The 22,932-nt window shown below is 36.9% G+C and overlaps 1 protein-coding gene across 3 annotated transcripts in view; it reads right to left on the bottom strand.

The window, feature by feature from the left end:
• The window catches only part of GPC6 (glypican 6), an 818,259-nt gene that overhangs the window by 31,035 nt on the left and 764,292 nt on the right, over positions 1-22,932 (bottom strand). For 2 of the 3 annotated variants that reach the window (XM_039337642.1, XM_039337644.1), the window contains exons 6-7: positions 20,370-20,513; positions 15,055-15,084 (exon numbers count right to left, since the gene is read on the bottom strand). In XM_039337642.1, coding sequence (XP_039193576.1) covers positions 15,055-15,084; positions 20,370-20,513 — 174 coding nt within the window. The remainder of the gene's footprint in view (positions 1-15,054; positions 15,085-20,369; positions 20,514-22,932) is intronic. The other variant, XM_039337643.1, reaches the window with a different exon arrangement.

Genomic DNA, 22,932 nt, shown 5'->3' with positions numbered 1-22,932 from the left:
AACAACAGAAAGAGCAAAAGGACCCCATAAGTGGAAACGGAAGACCCACAATATAATTACTGAAAGAGATTGTATCATTTAGTTATCATCTGACTGTACCTTCATCGGTCTTGATGTGCCTGCACAATCTTCTTATTAATACCTATTCATACATTGAGAAATAATAAGTGAAAGAAATGTGCTGGAAGAACTTAAATGGAGACAAAAGCTTCCATCTGTGCAGTGTTTCAGTTGAAGGAGCTCTGCCTCCATTTATTTTAGAGAAAAAGCAGAAATCGGACCAAATTGTTCCATCACCACCTTCCCTCTCAGCATTAAGAGAGACCATTGAGGTGATAGCTAATGCTTGGAATCTTTTAAATAGCTCTATCAGGCCTGTTTGAGCCAGGACTCCAGCTTTTATTTTGCCTCTTTTATTCTCTTGGGTATGAAAATGGAGCTATTTGCTTTAAGGATCGGTGGGTGCGTGTGTCCAATTCCCATCTTCTGATGGGAACAGATTGTACCAGAATGGCTAAGTCTAGAGTTTTGGGATAACTCTGTAGTGAAAAGAGATTTCCCAGCCTGAAAGAAAGGCTGCGTTACTTCCCAAAGGACTTTTTGGGATTTGTGTCCCAAAACCAGAGAGAGGATTTCAAATCAGAGAGAGTAAGTCTGATGCTTCCCATCTCTCCTGAGGCCTTGGTAAAGCTTGCACAGGGAACATGTTGAGGAAATACAAAGGGCCCTAATATCTTACAGTCCTTCAGCATCCCTAATGAAGATGGGGTGGGAGAAGAAATATAGGCCAGCTGTTAAATTAATTCTGATTGCTCACAACGGGAGGGATTATTTTTGAAAGAAAATACACATTCTCTTTTTTGCCCCTACCAGTTCTGTGGATGAAAGGTATGGGAAAAAATGACTGACTCCTAAATCACAGGCACAACCTTCAAAGAGTCATTTATGGGAAAAATACATGGACATCCAGGCACTGAATCAATCTTGATTGCATCATTGAAAGCTTGAGGAACCCATAAAAAGCTTCTAAGAAGTAAATGAACAGCATGTAGCTTGGTTGGAGTTCCCAACTGGTTTCTACAGCAGCCTTGCCATTTTATTCTGCCTGACCTTATTTTCTAAGGACTCAACACTAATAGGCTGGATGTCCTGGTCATGTATATGGGGGGTTAAACACTAGTTTGAAGCAGGTACAAGAGGGAGGTGCAGTAAAGGTTTTTACAAAATAGCAATAGCAATAGCACTTAGACTTATATATCAGTGCTTTACAGCATTCTCTAAGTGCTTTACACAGTCAGCATATTGCCCCCTAACAATCTGGGTCCTCATTTTACCGACTTCAGAAGGATGGAAGGCTGAGTCAACCTTGAGCCGATGAGACTTGAACTGCCCAACTGCTGGCAGTTGGCAGTTAGCAGAATTAGCCTGCAATACTACATTCTAACCTCTGTGTCTCCACGGCTCTTGATATAAAATGATCATTGCATCCATATACTTTTATTAGGCAGAGTTCCAAGCTTCCTCTCTTTGTATGTTGGTTTATCTTTGTTATCCATATTAAATATTTCCAGTTGGATAAGAATTTGCATCTAGAATAAGCTGTATTTTACTTTGATCTTCAACCACTACTACTATGATTACTGTTCCAAGAGTTCTGGGATGAACCACATCCTTATTTACCATCTCAGTTTTATGCCAAATTACCAGGGAACAATTTCTCAGCTAGGATTAATTATCAATGTGAAATTTCCCATATTATTTGGACTGCATAAACTTACATTTCTAAAACTTTCCCCCCCTGTATAAAATTAAGGCAAAGCTACCATATGTTGTTAGTCCAGTAAGTCATTTAGACTTCATTATTCTAATATTTAGAATATAAAATATTCTAAAGAATGTTAATTATTCTGATTGACTTTTTCAAGGTTGTCTGTGGTCCATAAAAACCATTTCAAATACATTTTTTGTCTTCTGCAAAGTACAAGTCGAAAATAATATGTTCCACTGGTAAAACTTGTTTATTTAATTATTGTACTGGGTTCATAAATAATGCCAGTATGAAACACAGAAAAAAAGGATATAGCAAAAGGCATTTTTCTATTAAATGTTTGAACCACTTTGTAAAAGATGCAATCATCTTTTACACTGTTAATGTGAATAGGCAATCATTAATATTGGATGGAAAGGTGATGAGAAGCAGCTGTAATGTCTATTACGTTCTAGTTAAATAAGGTTTTAAATTTGGGGAAAACATCTGTAAAACCAAAACTGCTTCCTCAGCTCTTTTCAAAAACATAAGATTTGCTGTTCTGAATGTATGAGATAATGCTTTGAGACGCCAGACTAATAGAATGGGATTTTCATCTATTTGATCAGATAATACCATCTCCAAACAAGTCCAATGATGAAATATTGATATTTGAAGAACAGAATTATTTTGCTTTATGGACTGGAACTGAATTAGTAATATAATTTCAGATCGTTGGGGTTGGAGAAAGGTTCTTAGCAAAGCTTAATAATATTGATGAACACCTCCTATCTTGAATCTGCTTAATATTTTGAATGAAACCTTACGGCCCAATGGAGACATTTTGTAAGATTAGTTTTTCCCCTTTGGTTTGAAAGAGGACTTCGGCCTTGGTGCATAAAGTTTAGTAGTGGTTTTTCAAATCTTGCACCTGTGGCTGCTCATTTTTAACCCGGCACACCTTGAGACTTTTGGGTTTATTGGACACACGAATGGAAACATCTTATGGAACTTTGCTTTTAAATATGATTAACAGCAGCAAGACTTTTATATGCACAAAGGCGGAAGGACTCACAAATACCTACGAAGGAAGAACGGATGGTGAAGCTGATGGAATGAGCAGAGATGGTGAAATTGATAGCTTTGATTAAAGAAAAACTTCAACCAATTTTATTTCTACTTGGAAACTATTTTTTTTTGAGAGAGAAAGAACTTGAAAGAAATAAAATGTTGATTTGGGGATTTGATGGTTAAAATTAAATAAGATTAGAGAAATAATGTAGACGAATGTTAACCTTGGGGCATGTATTTTTTTAATTCATATGTGTATTTGTACCAAAGAAAGTGAGAAGTCAATCTTGTTTCAATTTTTCTTACTTTTCCCTTTTTCTTTTCATTTCTATCTTCTTTCTTCCTTATTTTTTCCTCTTTCTTAAATTTTCACTTTTTCTCTTTCTTAAACCTCTTTTCTCATCTTTTTAAAATTTTCTATTTTTGAAAATCAATATAGTAACTAACTTGGCACATCTTAACTTTGGACGGGGCTTAATGTAGGGATGTTTGGGATTGATTATTGGTCAGAACAAGAAGAATGCAGCTCTTCCCCCTCCCCTAGGGCAGTGGCCCAGAACATGATCCACCAGAAGATGTAGAGCAAGCCTTTCACACATGCATGCACATGGAGACTGGAATGATGTTACCTAGTTTGGATAAAGAAATATCTGCAAGAAAACAAGCAAGCTCAGACAGCACCAAGGACCCCCTCATACTTTTTAATTTCTTGATCAAGGATCAAATGAGTCTATGATATAGCATTGATATGATAGTTTATTCTTGGTTGTATAAACAGAGACATAGAATCAAAATCACCTGAACTATTAGTACTTCATTATAAATCCTTAGTAAGACCACACCTAGAATACTGCATCCAGTTTTGGTCACCACATTACAAAAAAGATGTTGAGACTTTGGAAAAAGTGTAAAGAAGAGCAACTAAGATGATTAAGGGCCTGGGAACAAAAGTATATGAAGAATGATTGCAGGAATTGGGTATGGCTAGTCTAGAGAAAAGGATTAGGGATGACATGATTTCAGTATTTGAGAGGCTGCCACAAAGAGGGGGTCAACCTATTTTCCAAAGCACCTGTACGCAGGACAAGAAACAATGGATGGAAACTAATCAAGGAGAGAAACAACCTGGAATTAAGGAGAAACTTCATAACAGTAAGAACAATTAACCAGTGGAACAGCTTGTCTTCAGAAGCTGTAGGTGCTTCATCATTGGAGATTTTTAAGAAAAGACTGGACAGCCACCTGTCTGAAATGGTATAGGCTCTCCTGCTTGAGCAGGGGGTTGGACTAGAAGACCTCCAAGGTCCCTTCCAGCTCTATTCTGATTGATAGTCACTGTTTGTCAGGATTTGTGCGTTGGCCCCTAAGATAGTTATCAAATTAAAACTAGAACTTTTAGAAGGAGTTGCAGCAATTAGTCTTGTGAAAATGTTACAGTTGCAAACAGAACTCTTCTGAAAACTGTTTCCCTCCCTCCAAATGTGTGTGTGTAGTAGGGGTAGTGGAGGTGGGAATAGTGTTATGGTTTGGAGTCATTTTTTTTCTTTGTTGCTGATAATAGGTCCCCTAGCATATAAGTCTGTTTCCTGGCTCAGAAAAACAAACCGGATATACTTCTGCAATTTTGCTAGTTCAGCCTCAATAACTCTCATAGCAAACATATTCATTGATTGAATCCTTTTCAAAAAACAAAGGCCAGATCTCATCTGTCAGGATTAATTTTCTAGGCCAAGAGAAGGGCCACTGTGACCTCCTTGCTCTACTCAGCATAAACAGTAGGCTCTTCAGCCACTTTTTAAAGACTAAAAATAAAATGCTGAGCCAGCAGCAGTGCATCCAATAAATCCGAAATCTGCAGAAATGATAGATTGCAAACCAAGCCAGAGAGAGTTTTTTTTTTTACTTTTGATATCAAGTGATACTGGCTCCATAGAGCTAGAAAAGAATCATTTAGAAAGTCTATTGTATTTCATATTACATCATGGCCTAGATGAACATAATAAAGTTAACTTTTAAGGCAAATGATATAAGGAATACACTAGCGCCTCCCTATATTTTTTCATCATGTTTCATCAAATCAATGAAAAACATTATAATAAATATTAGAAAATGGTGTCCATAGGATGTGATAAAAAAGACAAGGTAGTTTTCTGGTGATGCCATCATAGCTTGTTTTTTAAATACCCATCATATCTGCAAAGGAAAGATTGGAGCTTTGCTTGCCACATTCTGGTTTCAATCTTGATTTTTCTGACCAACTCTGTAGCTCTTCCCAATGACAGGTTTTGTTTTTTTCCTCTTGGGAGAAGAAATACTTCCAATTTTTGAAAAGCTAGCAGTCTTTGGCAGTTCTTTGGCAGCTTTGTTGAGCTAGCAGTGCCTTGACTGAAAACAAGGGTAGATTTGATACCTAATTTTTCAAAGAGTGCTTTCTTTTTATGAACTGCTCTTGTGAGATGCTCCATAACTGCAAAAATCAATGGTAATATAATACTGCACGAGGACACTATATTGTGGCTACTACTAACCTCTGTGCTGTCCTGTGCTGAAAATGAGGATGAAGCAGCAGTACCTCTGTGCTAAAAGTAATCCTTCATAAAAGGATTCATTCTTAGTACTGAGTTAAAAAATATCTCCAGGCAAACCAAATGTGTCACCCTACATTTATATTTCCGCGTCTTTTCTTAGAAAATTATAAGAACAAACTGAATAATTTTCATGTACAAGCCATATGTTGTTAAATGTCTATGGAGATGCTCAGTGATCCAGGTCATGGTTGTCCCAAAGATGTATGTCAAAATTGAACAGTCCTCTCTCAACAGAGGGGGTAGGATACTACCTCATCTATCTTCAGTCTATAACACAGTCCTTTCAACAGTTGGGAGAAGGCTCCACACCCATTTGCTCTACTTAGTCGACCCTGTTGACACAGATAAACCTCCAGGGACATCAACAACTTTCTAAAAGAATGCAAATGACCAGCTATCTGCAAGGTGTATAAATCCTTCCATTTCCCACTATCCAGTCAGAGTTGAAGAAGCTTCTTGGATGAGAAGCCAAATGTCTTGAAAAAAAAATAGTCTAGCACCTTTAGAAGGGTAAAACTAGATGGAAATAAGACAAGGAGAAGAGGCAATCTAACAGGAAAATTGGTAAGGAGAAAAAAAGCTCTGCTTAGAGAATGGGAAGGATTATATTTAATCAATAGGGATGATACTATTGTGTCCCAAGTTGGCTGGTATCAATACTATTTTTAAAAACTCAAAATGCTTCTTTTCAACAGCTATTCTTCATTAATGCAAAATAATCTTCATCACAATTCTCAGATCATCTTGATATAAGAATTTACTTCTGTCAACAATGCTTATTCTTCAAAATAAGATTATGCAGATCAGTTCTTCCTTTGCTTATTTCTCCTCCTCTCCCACAAAGCGGAAGAAGAAAAAAAAAACTTACTCATTTCTCCTTCACACTTTCATGCTCATCACAGCAATAAATGAACATCGTAGCCCCAATACGCGCAGGTTCCTGAACAAGGATTCTTGGCAACTCTAAATGATGATGTATGAAGGAGAGGCAGGGAAATTTGATTTTTCTCAAGAGTACGCTGACATACAAAACTGAGTGGAGCAGAAAAATTGGTTTGACTAAGCAAACATGACATGCAAGTCATAAAAGGAGCAGTGCTTACAATATGAAACATCAACATACCTCATTGCTGCAAATATATGGTTGAAAGCAGAATGACATTTAAATGACAGCAGTACATATATTGTCTTCATTATCTTTTATCTGCCTGTCTTTCTGCTCATTTTATATATGCCAATATGCTCCTAAGGCCTAGGAATTTCTGTGCCACAATGGCCATGGGTAAAATGCAATTGCTCGTCTAAAAACTGCTAACCTTTTTGTAGAATTGGTTTTTTTTTATTATTTCTTTTAGAAGTAAAGTTTTTTTCTCCAACATGCTGTGGAAAAAAAATAAAATTGCTATGGCTGGTCAGTAATGTGACCAGGGGGACTTGTTTTTCCACTGTAAATGATTCATAGTAGCAAAATGGAGTGGAAGCTTTTGCCTGCTATGAAATGAAATACAGAAGATATAAAGCAAGAACGCTTGAACTAGACAAAAACTATGCTTTTAAAATATTGCAGAAAAACATGGATGGAAGTTGCCTTCCTAGGACCTGGGTGTGGATAGATCAAGAGCTTGTGCATTTGTGCCCTGGAGAAATGGTCAGTGTCTGATACTCACCCTGGGACCTACTGATCACATGGATTAGCCACAGATATCTGAGAAAATTGTTGTCTGTCTTGTGGGGTAAACCAGATAGGAATTACATGCTAATTCTACTTTACTGTAAAGCTACTTTGACAGAACCTTGCAAGTATGAAAGTATATCTCTCCCAAGATCTCCTTTACATCCCATGAAACTAGGAAGCGTCCTTTCTGAGCCTCTTGCCCAACCAATATCCAGCTGTGGGTTATGCTGTTTCTTATTTGACCACCTTGGCAGTATCTTTTGGCTCCATCTCCCAAGGTTTTTCCTCATACTGTCACAATTATAGAGCAGGTAAGATATCCATGAGATGCAATTATCAGTTGTCAAAATTACATCTTGCCAGACTACACCTATCTCATTGTTTTATTGGGTATCTTCCCTCATTGATTGTGGGAATGCAGGAGATATAACATACCTTACTTTCAGAAAAGCATTTCACTATCAAGTTATAAACTTTGGCTATATGACATGACAATTATGGGTGCATAGAGCCAACTTGAAAACCATACTCAAAAATGCTAATCATGGTTTTTCATTAAATTGGAAATGGCTTTCCAACAAGGTGTCACAAGGATGAGTTCAGTATTTTCATGAATGATTTGGATGTTTATCAAGTTACCGGATAGAAAATTTAGGGGGATAGCTTCAAAACCATCTTGACAGCTTACAGAAATACATTTGAATCAGCAGAATTATATTTAATAGAGACAAATGCAAAAATTATTCATTGAAGGAACAAAAATCAAATCAAATGCACAGCGACAGGAATTATTCCTCTACAGAAATTCCATATAGAGTAGGATGTTTGCCTTCGTAATAGAACTTGTGAAAAAGATCTTAGAATAGTGGATTATTTCAAACTGAACATGGTCTGGCAATATGACTGCAGTGGAGGCAAATATATAATGTCCCAACTATAAGAAGTCATTGGTTATTCTGACTTTGTTAGATGCCCCCTTAATTGTTTGTTCCAGTTTGGTTGCCACATTTTGAGGAGAAATCAGAGAAACTGTAAGAGCAGATTCTTAAAAGAGCAAGAAAGATCATCAAAGGGAGAGAAAATATTTTTTTCTGAGGGAAAATTGGAGAAGATGGAGATGCTTAGCCCTGTCAAAAAGTGTTGTGGAGAGATTTGATAGCATTCTTGAAGTACCTAAAAGGAATTCTGCTTTCCTGCTCCATGGAATAACGGATTTAAGTTGCATAAAATCAGTTTCTGTCTATAGGTTATTGTTAGCTAAATGGCGAGTGCAGCTGCCATCTTGATTTTTTTAATCATATCCTATAGACCTCTGAACCTTAGGGGGGAGGAAAAACCTTAATATAAAAGCAAATGCCTTGGGGGATGTAAATCTCCTCTTTACTGGATATACTCAAGCATTGTGTCTAAGATAGTTTATTTGGTTTCCTGCAGTAAACAAGAAATTGGGTATAATGATTAAATGGTCCCACCCAAACAGGTTTTTTTAAAGGCACCCCATAATTTCAATGCCTGAGATGATTAACTCTCATTCAAGCCTGTGGGACATAAAAATGGCAACCTGGGCTATGCTGTATCTTCAAAACATATAGCCAAGGGCTTTTAACCAAAAAGGAAAAGAATATTTTTTAATAATATACCTATTCCAGCCTATTTTAACAGAAGTATGTTACTGAAACCAACTATAGTGAAAAAAGGAGCAGTCTAGGCCTGGAAGAAACCTACTTGATTATAAACCACCCAAAGTTAATTGTATCATATAGCTAAATATTTAATGATTTTTCTGAAGTTAGTAGCTTTGATGAATTGTTGCCAAATATGCTAATCTGTGATGGTCATCCACATATAAAAAAATTACCTAGCCCTTCTGAATATTTTATTTATGAAGAATTGCCATTTTCTCTTAGAATCATAGTGTTGGAAGGGACTTGGAAGATCTTCTAGACTAACCTCCTGCCCAATTATTATTACATCCTGAAAAAATGATTGTCTAGTCTTTTCTTGAAGAACTCTCGCGATGGAGCACCCACAACTCTGACCTTCTGCATCTGGGGTTTTTCAGTTCAATTCAGTTCATTTTCAATTCAACTATTAAAAATGCAATTCTACCTTTTGCTCATGCATTGGTTTCAATAGGGCTCATGTCTGAGTAACAATCCATGCTAATAAATTCAAATAATACATACATACATACATACATACATACATACATACATATTATAGGATGTCCAGAACTCCCATTATGTTTTAAAATAAATTCAGTAGATTCCAGAGCTGCCCCAGCCCCTTTACTTTGGTCTTGTTCTTAAAAAAAGAGAATCGCAAACTCTACAATACTGATTGCAAGCTGGACCATGAATCTTGGCCACAATTATCTTTCATAAACCCACAATTTCCCTGACACATTAAATCATGCTACTTTTTGATATCTCTGGTTTTCATGAAAAGGATAGTGATTGTTGAATACAAGCTTTGTAGAAGGTGGAGTTTGAAAGACATTGATTTTTCTGGCACATTTCTGTCTGCTTTCAGACTTGGATCTGAGGAATCTGTTACCTTGGTGGAATATTTATGTCACAAGAAGGACAGGATGAATATAATTTATCAGTTTTCCTGGACTTTGCAGACATTCCTACTTAACTAATCATGTCAGGGATCAGGCCCTAGGGTTTTCTGGTTGTTGTCATAATAGCATAGAGACAACTTATTTCCATGCCATACTTTGAGACACATATTTGCAAAGGACTGTTTTGAGAATGATTCAAGGCACATTTTAGAGGCTGAAAGTTACAAAAGGACAACCATCACTGCAGCCTTCCACCGATCTGGGCTTTATGGCAGAGTGGCTAGATGGAAGCCTCTCCTCAGTGAAAAACACATGAAAGCCTGCTTGGAGTTTGCAAAAAAAGCACTGAAGGACTCTCCCACTGTGAGGAACAAGATTCTCTGGTTTGATGAAACCAAAATTGAACTGTTTGGCCTCAATTCTAGACATTATGTCTGGAGAAAACTAGGCACTGCTCATTATCTGCCCAATATCATCCCAACAGTAAAGCATGGTGGTGCCTACATCATGCTGTGGGGGTGTTTTCCAGCAGCAGGCAAGACTGATCAGGGTTGAGGGAAAGCTGAATGGGCAAAGTACAGTGATATCCTCTATGAAAACCTCTTCCACAATTCTTAGGACTTCAGGATGCATCGACATTCATTTTCCAACATGACAACGATCCTAAGTACACAGCCAAGACAACACAGGAGTGGCTTAGGGATAACTCTGTGAATGTCCTAGAGTGGCCTAGCCAGATCCCTGAGTTGAACCCTATTGAACATCTCTGGAGGGACCTGAAAATGGTTGTCCACCAATGGGCGCCATCCAACCTGACTGAGCTTGAGAGGATTAGCAAGGAAGAATGGCAGAAAATCCCCCAATCCAGGTGTGCAAAACTTGTTGCGTCATACCAAAAAACATTCAAGGCTGTAATTGCTGTCAAAGATGCTTCAACAAAGTACTGAATGAAGGGTCTGAATACTTATGCTAATGTATACATAACCCGAATTAGACTGTTGTTTCTCTGTGTCATATAATATATGTGGGTATATGCATAATTCTGTATTTATGTATGTATGTATGTATGTATGTATGTATGTATGTATGTCATATTTATGTAGTGTATATTGGAGGTGGTGACCCTTTGAGAGCTGAATGCAATGAAATTTCATTTTAATGTATGCTGATTAGTGTACATTCAAAGTGACAATAAAGTTATTATTCTATTCTATTCTATTCTATTCTATTCTATTCTATTCTATTCTATTCTATTCTATTCTATTCTTCTAATATTATATTTCAGTTTTTTCTTTTTAATAAATTTAATAAATAAATTCTGTTTTCACTTTGTCACTATGGGGGTACTGAGTGTAGATAACTGAGAAAAAAAGCAAATTTCAGCAACTGTAGAATTAGGCTGTAGCATAACAAAATTGACAAAAGTGAAGGGGGTCTGAATACTTGCTGAATGCACTGTATATCATGAGAAAACCGAATGATCATTTATTCAAGGCTTTCTTTATGCTACAAGACTTTGCTTATATTCTAGACTCTCTGGTTGTTACAAAGCAAGTCTGTTTTACACTAACCATTAAAAGAAATTTTTGAGGATTGTATACTAATTTAACAGAATTGTAAAACTGTATCCTAAACTGCAATAAGACACTGCAAATTCTATTCATCTGCAATTATCACTCTATTTTCTTCTGTGGATTTACAAACTATAAAGATTACAACATTTTTAATATTCAATATTATTACAAACTACTATTTTTCTATAATCTTTTACACTAACTACAAGCTGATATTTCATTTTTTACTCTCAGCTGAGTTACTATTTTTTCTTTTCAGCTGAGATTTTATTTTTCTTTTCAGCTTTTATTCATCTGTTAGTTTTTAAATATAACTGTGGATTACAAACTATATCTAGACTAGAGGGCATTTAAGATCTACTTCTACATTAGCTACAGGAGGGACCAAAGGGAGAACTAAGAACTCCCAGAACTAAGGAGAAATTTCCTGACTGTGAGAACAATTAACCGGTAGAACAGCTTGCATTCAGAAGTTCTCAGTGCTCCATCACTGGACGTTTTAAAGAAGAGATTGGACAGCCATTTGTCCAGAATGGTATAGGGTCTCCTGCTTGTGTAGGGGTTGGACTAGAAGACCTTCAAGGTCCCTTTCAACTCTGTGATTCTGTCTTGTTTTCCTTCCTTCCTTCCTTCCTTCCTTCCTTCCTTCCTTCCTTCCTTCCTTCCTTCCTTCCATCCATCTTTAATAAATTTATTTTGTATTATTTATGGCACATACCCATACACAATTTAGATGTCCACAAAGAGTCCAAATGTCCATTACAAGCAAACTAGAAGGATATTTGAGGATAGATGTTTAGCTTGGGAGCTAGCTTTTCATTTGCAATAAACTATGCCTGTCAAAGGCAAAATCCACAGTAATGCATTTTCTGTGGTATCTCCTCACAGGACTGCATTTCTTAAAATCAAAAAGCTGAAAATGGCTTTGCAGAAAAAGTCTCATGAAAGTAGCCAAAAGGTTATGTTTGCAGCCTTGGTTTGGATTTGTAGCTGCAAGCTTAGAAATAATTGCTATACTGGAAAGTAAACAAAAAGATTCTACATGGATGGAACAGCTTAGAGGGCCTTTCTCCCTTTTATTTTAATGCAGTTTGATCAGGACATCTCTTCAAAGAGAGGATGCCTTTAGAGGAATTCCTGCTATAAAATAAATGTACAGCCATTTCTCCAAGAATTCCCAAGAATCCTTTAAACAAATAAATAAAATAAAAACTCCACAATGAGGGTAAGAGAAAGAAAAAGAGAGAAGAGAAATCAAATTTAAATCTAATAATTGGAAAAGAAATTCTGGATTCTGACACCAATTAAATCAGGCTTAAAAATTAAGAACCATCAGTTCCTCTGTTGTTCTGCTAATGAAAGTCATCTGGCTATATAAATCTAGCCAGATGACATGTTATATTTTCCTGGGCCTGAATCAAGCTACAGAAGGAAGAAATTTGAATACCCTTGATAACACAGGGGAAGCAGTATCCAGGAAAAAGTGGCTTAGATGAAGTAATGGGAAATAGCTTTTCATATATAGGAAACACACAAAAATACATAAACATATTTTTCATCATTCTCCAAAATGCAAAAATGATATGTTGGAGAAAACCTCGTAGTAGACAGTTAAGTCACAGGGTAAAACAATTTCTCAATCTTGCCACTCTTTGGATCTTCATAGGCTTAGTGTCCCTCTCCTTAATTTTACTTCCTTCTACAGAAAGCAAATGGAGAGTTGCCAGAAAAGCTATTTTAGAATTATGCCAATGCTCACTTTAAAATAATATGCCATAGCTACTTCATGAAAGAAATGATTTGGTAGCTGGAGAAAGCATATACTCATCCTATTCTGCCCTTTTTTATCTAGAATATCAAGATCCCCAGCTAGCATCTGGTAGAAAAAATATTTAGAATGCAACAATGGGAATTTGTTTTGAGATGAAGAACCTCAAGTTATAATCACACATTCAGATCTGGAATCATTTTCTTTCTATGTTCATAAGTACCTAGAGTCAGACATTCTTGCAAAATTTCCTTCAAACCAACCCCAGATATGAAAAAAATGTGTTTTACTCCTAAACATCCTATTGGACACAACAAATTCTGCCTAACTCCAAGATCTTATTTCTTTCTTTCTTTTTTTAAAAAACACTCACTATTGAAAAATTTTACGATACTAACAGATGAAACAAACTAAAATCAGAAATAAAGAAAGAGTAGAAAAGAGATGAAATAGAAAGTCCTGTTTTTGACAGAGACCAATCAATTACTTCCAGGAAACCTTAAAAATAATGCAAGTGTCAGAATCCAATTATATTTCATTTCTATCTACCTACTCTGATGAAAAACCAATTCTTACTCTATTCTGGATTCTGTCATACTACGAAAAGGGAGGAGGGTAAGCATGGGGGGTTTATGACTCCCACTTCCTTCATTAAACTACAAAGTGACCGTTTGTGGATTCTCATCCGAGAGAACTAACCATAACAATGTGGCCATCGCCTTTCATCTCACTCCCCTGTGCTGGCAGTGAGGAAAGGGGGTGGGAAATAGAACGCCAGGGTTCTGGGAAAAGAGGATGAGTGAGCGGACTGATGGATTGAATCGCCTGGAAGAACTGTGGGGTGGGAGCTGCTTAGGAACACTTTAAAACATTGAATGGTGAGAGAGGATTCCCCAGATCCTGTCTAACATGCCTGCAATCAACTTCTCTTAATAAAGATCCCTGTTGGAAGAGACATTCCAAGAGTTCTGTCTTCTTAAGATGTAAAATTGAGGTGGGTCCTTACAGCAAGTATTGTTTCATGTTTCTTCTTTTCTTTTTGCCCTAAATCATGGGAGCGCACTAATATTCTGTGCCTCAGCTGTGGTGATAATGTGAGAAACTGAGCATTCAATTTAATATTTAATAAAAAATAAATAAAAGTTCCTGAAAGAATTTACCCATCAAAGAAACTGCCCAATGCATCTTCTTATGACCTCGGTCCTTTACTTGCTCCTTTTAACAAGATGCAAAGATTTCTCCCCCACCAATAAGACATCTCCCTTGATTGATCAACTGACCATCTGTGTGACGTAAGTCAGATTGAGAAAGAAGTCAGTATTCTCAAGGGAGATTCCATAGCCAATGGGACTGGACTGGAATCAAGATCTTTCTCCAACAGTTTAACGACTATAGTATTCTGACTTGGAAGTAGTAATAATAAAAATGGTAAATAATTTAAATATTGTGGGATTCCCAAATTGAAGCTGAAAGATTATACCGTAAACCAGTCGTGGTGGTGCCAGCGATTATTGGCATACTGGGTGCCATATCAAAAAATCTTGGACTGCCCTTAGAAAATCTGTACATTGATAATAAATCTGTCAATTGCAAAAGGCTGTACCACTTGGATCCATATATACTTCACTGATACATTACGCCCTCCCAGGTTCTTGGGAAGAACTTGACATGTGTGAAAGCCAACACTAGCTAAAGAACTGACACCTGGGATTTCACATGTTGTATATGTAATAATCATATCATAAAAGGTATCCTAAGACAATGCCTTTCAAACAACGACAGCTGCCTATCCCAAGTCCTTGGGAAGGACTCGATAAGTGGATAAAAATGCCAGTTGCAACCATAATAATTATATGACCAATTTTTACCATATCTAAAAAGAGACAGCAATAAGAATGTGAATGGCTCAATCTAAGTATCAGTTTGCCAAAGCAATCTATAAATCAGATTATTTTGCAAGGAGAACAAAAGATTGCTATGTAGATAATATTAGACATCATTTGTCAGCAAAATCAGCAATATGTTAATGGGTATGAAAATCAAGAATAAGAATACCAGAGCTTACACCATGTTGCATTGTCCTCCAGACAGTCCTCTAGGAAGCATGAGAGAAAAGAAAAAAAAGGGGAAAAAATCAAGACAAAATGTTAGGTTATAGGAAGCAGAGAGTCGCAAAGAGGATAACGTATCAGTATCAGCAAACCACAGCTAATCTTCGACTTGCAACAGTTCATTTAGTGTTCATTTCACTGTTCACTGAAAAAAATGGATTATGACCACTTTTCACACTTATGACCCATTGCAGCATCCCCATGGTTATGTGACCAAAGTTCAGACACTTGTCAACTGACTCATATTTATGACGGTTGCAGTGTTCCGGGGTCCTGTGATCCCCTTTGGTGACCTTCTGACAAACAAAGTCAATGGGGGAGCCGGATTCACTTAACAACTGTGTTGCTAACTTGACAAGTGCAATGATTCACTTAACAATGGGGTCAAGAAAGGTCATAAAATGGACAAAATTCACTTAACCGATGTCTCATTTAGCAACAGAAATGTTGGACTCAATTGTGACTCAATTTCACGAACCAATTTAGCATCTTAAGGCCTTTTAAAACCTGGAAAGTATAGGGAAAACATTCTGTCTCTCCAATCGCTGAAATTGACATATTTTATCTGTGCTTTATCTCTGTCACAGATCTGGTCATTCCAACCTAATTGTCTTCTCAGAAGGCTCATTGAAGGTCATCTACAGGTGAGTGATATTTTTTTTTTCTTTCCTGACCTCAACAATCTGAAAATCTCTGTCTGAGGTGGTCAGCTAAATAACTTGTTTTAAACCATTTTTAGTTCGATCTCAAACACTCGTGATTGATAGCAGTTTTCCCAACCTGAAGGTTGGTTTAAAGTTCCCAAGACATACCAAGTCAACATGAAATAGTACCAGGCTGAAAAATGCTACAGATGCTGATTTATGAAGTAGGATTGCATAAGTATTATTTCTACTGTGCATTTTTTTTATCTCTCTGTGTATTGATTCCTTTATTGGTATGTTTTTATTACAGGTTTCAATTGATTTATGATGTCTTTACTTGTCTCTTTGAAGATGTTTTATTTGCACAGAAAAATGATCAATACATTCATAAGTAAACATGAACAGCAAGCTCTAGCTTGCCCCTCATAGTCTATCCCAAAGAAAAATGGAAAAAGGCAGCTAATTGGGAAGACTATTCATTTACCTGCTGCTTCTGCAGAAATGCAAAAATGAATCTGGTAGAGTCAGATAAAGATAAATGTCTCCCTAAAATTTGATGGTAGTTGCACAGGATAGATGGTCTTGCAATGAGATTTGCTGAGGGCGAAGATCCATGGATGTGTCTCTACAAGTGCTGCAGATCATGAATTGCTCTAAAATGTTTCTTCCCCTTTCTCTCAGGCCCCTCCCCAATACAGGTAGGCTTCAAATTACAACGGTTCATTTAGTGACCGTTCAAATTTACAACAGCACAGAAAAAAGGGATATGACCGTTTTTCACAGTTACAACCTTTGCTGCATCCCCATGATCATGTGATCAAAATTCAGACGCTTGACAACTGGTTCATACTTATGACGGTTGCAGCGTCCCAGGGTCATGTGATCACCTTTCGCAACCTTCTGACAAGCAAAGTCAATGGGGAAGCCAGATAAACTTAACAACTGTGTTACTAACTTATCAGCTGCAGCGATTCACTTCACAACTGTGGCAAGAAATATCGTAAAATGGGGCAAAATTCACTTAACAAATGTCTCACTTAACAACAGAAATTTTGGGCTCAATTATGGTCGTAAGTACAAAATGCTAATATATAGCCCAGTTCCACACAATTACTCCGTCCCATAATGTTGGTCCACCATAAGAATTTATGATAGTTCAACTCACTTGTTAGCTGAAATAGCCAAAGAAGGTACTGAAGTTAGTCCATCTGAGTTGGTCTTTTTCAATTTGGTAAAATACATTTTTAAAAAAAATCTCTCCTTGTTGCAAAACAATTTAACAGTACTCTTGCAAATGTGCCCGGTAGAGACATGAAAGGTTCAAATTCAATTTTATAGCTTAGTTTTGAGTCTAGCAAGGTCAGACAGCATATTGGGAATGTATTCTTATATTAGTAAAGATATATTTTGGGTTTTTTTCTTTTTTTCTTTTCCCCAAAGGGGCTTTTCTTTTTAATTTCATGCTGCTAAAATCAAGTCCTCTGGAGTCGTTCTCCACCATTTTGAAGAGAAGAAACTGAACCAGTGGGTTGAAACCACAAGGAAACAGATTTAGGGTAGATATTAGGATAAATTTCCTGATGGTAATTGCTACCAATGGATGAAAGAAGGAAGAAGCTGTCTCATGTTTTTGTTACAGCTTTTCCAAGAGAGACTGGATAACCACCTATTCAAAATACTATATGAAATTCTTCACTGAGCATGGGTTGGACTAGATGACCTCTGAGATATCTTCTGATTCTGTAGTTCTATGATGGTACAACATACTGTGGTCCTAAGAAGGCAGTACTCTCTCTGCGTAAGCATGAAGGCAATGCTAAATATCACATGCACTTAAAATGTACCTCTGCAACTATTTTTTGAGCATCTTATACACTAGATAGCATGGCAAGCTTCCTCCTCATTTTTATTTTCCCTTAAATATTTGACTGCAAAAATTAGTAGAAAAGAGAATTGTTTTTCAAACTGATATTGAGTGCATCCACTAAACATGGATTGTGCCTGAGCTTGAAAAGCTGAAGAATATGTTTCTATGAAAAATACATTTGTTTGGCTTTATATAGCATATATGAAATACTTTGTGTTTGCAGTGTTAGGGATTATCAAAGAAACAGCCCTAAGAGTGGGTGGAGAGACAGCTGCCAGACCCGCAAGTAGAAGAGGGATTTGCTGAAGGGCATCAGAGGGCACCATCAGAAGATCGTTCTATCTCGGCTCTCAGCCCTTCATGCTCCAACACTGAAAGTCTTTAAGAAGAGACTGGACAGCCATTTGTCTGGACTAGTAGAGGATCTCCTGCTTGAGCAGGGGTTTGGACTAGATGACCTCCAAGATCCCTTCCAACTTATTTTATGATTCAACGTGGAATATTGCAGAAACTGTTCATGCATGTCAGGTCTGCCATATTCAGCTTCTTCACTTAGCTGGCATCCTGCCATAAATTGCAAGGGAGGGGGAAGAATCCGGTGCAGTAACATGTGGGCCTGGGAAGGAGAAGACAAAAGGCAGGAGGGGAGATATGTTGACAAGAATTAGAGGTGCCAAACCAGAATAAACGAGCCTCCAAGGATACTTGGCCTGGGAACCAAAGGAGACACTGCTGTGAGAGGCACCAAACATCCGAGCTGTTCCCGAAACATCAAAAAGGCATCCTATTGGACACTGATGGACTGGTTAATGGAGGAAGGCCAGGGAAAGGGGAAAATGTAATCTTTACACAGGAATACTCAGATCTAGCCTTACTTTTGCTGCCACAGCTTAACTTTAGTAAAAGAACTTATCACTTCAATCAAATGGAGTTGAGGGTCTTTCTTCTTTCCCAAATGTCTAAGTTGGGGCAGGTCAATGCTCAATCTATTTAGGATCCTCAAATTCTTGATTTTTCTGGACAAACCTATGCAGGATCCTTTCAATGATAGTATGTGTGTATGTGTATACTATACACACACAGAAACACACACACACACACATATATACCTGAATATATATGCATATGTATATTACTGATAGTTAAGGTGTATATATATGATTTCTAATTTTTAATAGTAAGTGGGCATTTATAAAAGATTATAACCAGTGCATCCAAATTCAAATATTTTTAAAAGGGAAAAGAGAAATAGATACACTTTTAAAATAAAAAAATCAAAGTTGCTTTAATAACATACACTAGATTTTGAATCTAAAAAGTTAATTTGGAACAATTTTCAATGGAAATACTAACTACTATTCTTCTGGAGGAAAAGGCCTTAAAAAGCCTGCAAAAAAAGGAGTGGTGATGGTGGTGGTGGTTGAATTCCCCCCCCCCTAAAAAGACTGATTGCCAAAACACCACTGCATATGTTTAATGTAGTTATAAAATAAGGTTTCTTGCCTTAACTTGTGTGAAATGTGAATTCCTTAATTCAACTTTATCAGAGAAAGATGCATTATGCATATGGACACTTAACAACAATAAGTGCTTATTTAATGATGAGCAGAGCACTAAAATGAATATATTGTAAAGTTAATTGGGAATTGAAGTGATTGCACTTTAATGTGACAAGCAGGGGATTACTTATTTCAGTAGTCGGCATGTGCAATTTTCTCCCAAAAGGAAAAAAAAACAATCTGTCAAATTACTCTTCTCATGTTTTCTCTTAAGAGTAAGATATTAGGTATTGCAAATGCATATTTTGCAACTACACTGCTTTAAGTCTATCACTCACCCCAGCTGGCCTTTTGATCTCTGATTGATCCTCAATTCATACAAAGCCGAAAAGAGGGATGAAGAAAAATACCTGACATGGACTTTATGGAAGGGATTTGGAGCCACCTGCTCCAACAGATAGCCTGGCCTACCCAAAAGCTGTGAAGCCAGTCAGAGTTCCTCACAACTCTCCTGCCCATTTGTGAATGATTTGCGAAAAAGAATATGTGACTGAAAATCACTTGCAAAAGATATATCAGTGTAAAGAAGAAAAAAATCGAGCGCTGATATAAAAAAATCTGCATTAAGAGTTTGCAAGAAGAAAATGTATTAAACAAATTCACGTGAGAGAAATAGAGCTGAAAAGAGTTTCTTAGGGAATCCGTCTTAACAGATGCATGCATTCAGGGAAGCCTCTCTATATTAGGAAGAATTGCATATTTAAATAGTTGAAGTTGGTTTTGCACCCTACAGAAACTGGGCCTTTTATTCTGGGGCTCTTCATCAGAGCCAGTGATAAAGGAAAAGAAGAGAAAAGCCTGTTTTTCCACAGAAGATGTTTAAAGGGCCAGGGCTAATGCAGAGGTGTCAAACTGCCGGCCCATGGGCCGGACACATCATGAGGAAACCACGCCCACGCCATTGCTGGCAATGGGGAAAAAGTTCCGATATGTCACACGATGTCACGTGACATCGCGGGTTTGACATGTCTGTTCTAATGATTCACAGAAAAATATCATTGTGACTGGCATTTTGTTTCTTTTCGTGTATCCCAACATATTGTCCCACTATACTGCTCCATTTTTGAGAGGAAAGCAATTATAGTGTCACGCTTTTCCTTTGGCAGTTTCATATAGTCAGTGGAAGCCTCAATTTTCAAAATAATGGTCTTTCAGATTTAACCAGATCACAGAAGTTTACCTGATCACAGGTTACTTACCAGCCTGTCCAAGCTGGTGCCAGCAGCAGTTGTTGGTCTTTCTTCTGGGTTATAAGGTCGAAAGCGAGTGTTGAAGTTTTCAGGAATGGACCGAGATGCTCTTACACCTGGAGCTGGCTTAGGCTGTCCACAACCTTGGAAAACCTACAAGTAAACATCTTCAGTTACACACAAAAGATGCACTGAAGATAAAAACCTCAGAGTAAGTTACAAAGCTTGAAACATTTGAATCAGTAGGTCTTTTTTACTTGCTATGCAAAACTTCAGTGGATTTATTTGTTAAAGGCCATCAATCAAACAGTATAATTTCAGAAATTTTACCTAGCATTATCTAAATCTAAACTGTAAGCTCCTATCTGCTGTATCAGATAGGCCTCGGTTCATGAATGCCATATTTGAATGGTTCTGATTTGGTTTCCAGTCCACACATAGGCTGAACAATGACTTTAGAGTTTGCCAATTGTTCTTTTCAGCATCAATTATCTGAGTATGGATTGTCTGAAGGACTATGCAGCAATCTCCTGAAATGTTTAGGCTTTGTTCTTTTAAGGCTGTGCAACTCTTGCTAGTCTCGCTGTTCAGCAGATTTGTTCTGGAACTTCACAACTGCCCCATTTTCTATGGAAAAGCGATCTTTTTAGCATCAATTACTTATATCATAACCTATTTTATAATACTGTATCGGAATACATTTCTCTGATAAACTTAGTGGTTCAGGCCTTTTTTTTTTTTTTTAAATGAACATGCTCTGTTTCCTAAATAGAATAGAACTGAACTAAGAGGTATTCAGAAGAAAACCAGACAGGTTGCCATTGGTATAATCTGCGGGACAAATGACATGGATTTTGTAATTTGTTAACTAACAGTTATTTTTGTATTTTGTATTTTAATTTTATGTATTTTCTCTCTTTTAAAATAATGTTGGTTCATTACAGATTGGAATATAGGATAATTGTATGGATTGGTTAGATAGCTTTTAACATTCCTAAACTGAAAAGATAAATCTTCAGATCGATTATTTTCTCTGCTCAGGTACAATACAGACAGGAATTTAGGAATAGCTTTTAACATTCCTAAATTGAAGAGATAAACAGGTTGAAGATTATCTGAAGATAAGAAAAGGTTTGTTAGTACAAATTGGGGTCTGGTTTATCTTTTTAGTGAACTCTAAACAACTTTTTTCTTTACAATTTACGCCTCTTCTGACATCAGACCTCATTTTAATGAACATGTATATTATGGGATGCAAATGTGTAACAAGCTTGACCACATGTAACTGATTTCCTATGTGAAGGGGAGGTTACTTTTATCCTGTCCAATCAACTTTCCTCTTGGATGTTTCTTTGTTATGCTAACTATAAAAGGTGTTGTAAGCTAAAGATCGGGATTCCCTCTTTGAATGAAAGGAATCCCTTTTGTCTGAATATTCTGATAAATTGTAATAAAATGATCTTCCTGTCTCGGTTTGTCTCATTGGAAAATATGCATGCTGAGGCATGAGGCTAAAAGAGCCACATTTGGCCTTCAAATCCCTACTAATATTTGATCAAAAAAGGCATTTACATTAATAAAGGAAAAATCATAATATATATCCTGACAGTCACAAAACTAAAGAATACCAAAGAGGGGCAATAATAGACTTATGTTTGAATAGAATAGTGGAGAAATCTTCCTACTCCAACATGTTGCAACTAAATATTAATATCCCATAGACAGAAGGAAGCACATATGGTTGATTATGAATGGATGAGGATTATGATTTATCATAAAACTTCAGTATAATAGTATACTGAAGTAGTATACTATAATAGTATAATATGATACAGTTACAGAATCTGGGAGACTTGAAATTAAGAGGAAGTTAAGCTAATTGATGCTACTTATCATTAAATCAGAGACTCTATCAAAATGTCACAAACTACAGTTGGATATGTTGAGATCAGGCTGGAGGCATATGTCTCTAGATGATTAATTTCTCCCATTTTTCAATCATGTTTGATATTAAAAGCCTGTGACACTGATTCCTTGCCATGAACTTGTCAGAAGTTTTGCCAAGAAAGTAATTTGTGAGTAAATGAAGAGACACGGCATTTGTGCCCCTAGATCAAATCATATCAACGAGAAAAATGTTGGCTGAAATGGTGGGAAGCAGTGGGAACTTTGTAACAAAGTGACCAGGTCATCTTCGGCTTCAAGATTCTGTAAGAAATGAAATTGAAGCCCAGCCATACATACTAGTTTTCATGGAAGCAATATTAATAAGCTGAAAGAAGTACTAGATGGGAACTTATGGATAAAAATCCTAGATCGGAAGGCCCAAAGATAGCTTAAAAACAACATGCTTTCTTTTTGTAGCAATAGCAATAACAGATTTATATAGCCCTTCATAGCACTTTACAGCCCTTTCTAAACAGTTTACAGACTCAGCATATTGCCCCCAACAATGTGGGTCCTTATTTTACCAGCCTTGGAAGGATGTAAGGCTCAATCAACCTTGAACTGGTCAGGATCAAACTGCTGGCAGTCAGCAGAATTAACTTGCAATACTGCATTCTAACCACTG

Source organism: Crotalus tigris, unplaced genomic scaffold (genome assembly GCF_016545835.1).
Source record: "Crotalus tigris isolate CLP2741 ecotype Arizona unplaced genomic scaffold, ASM1654583v1 scf7180000017685.4511686, whole genome shotgun sequence".
Taxonomy (NCBI): domain Eukaryota; kingdom Metazoa; phylum Chordata; class Lepidosauria; order Squamata; family Viperidae; genus Crotalus; species Crotalus tigris.
This window is presented reverse-complemented; position numbering and strand designations above follow the sequence as displayed.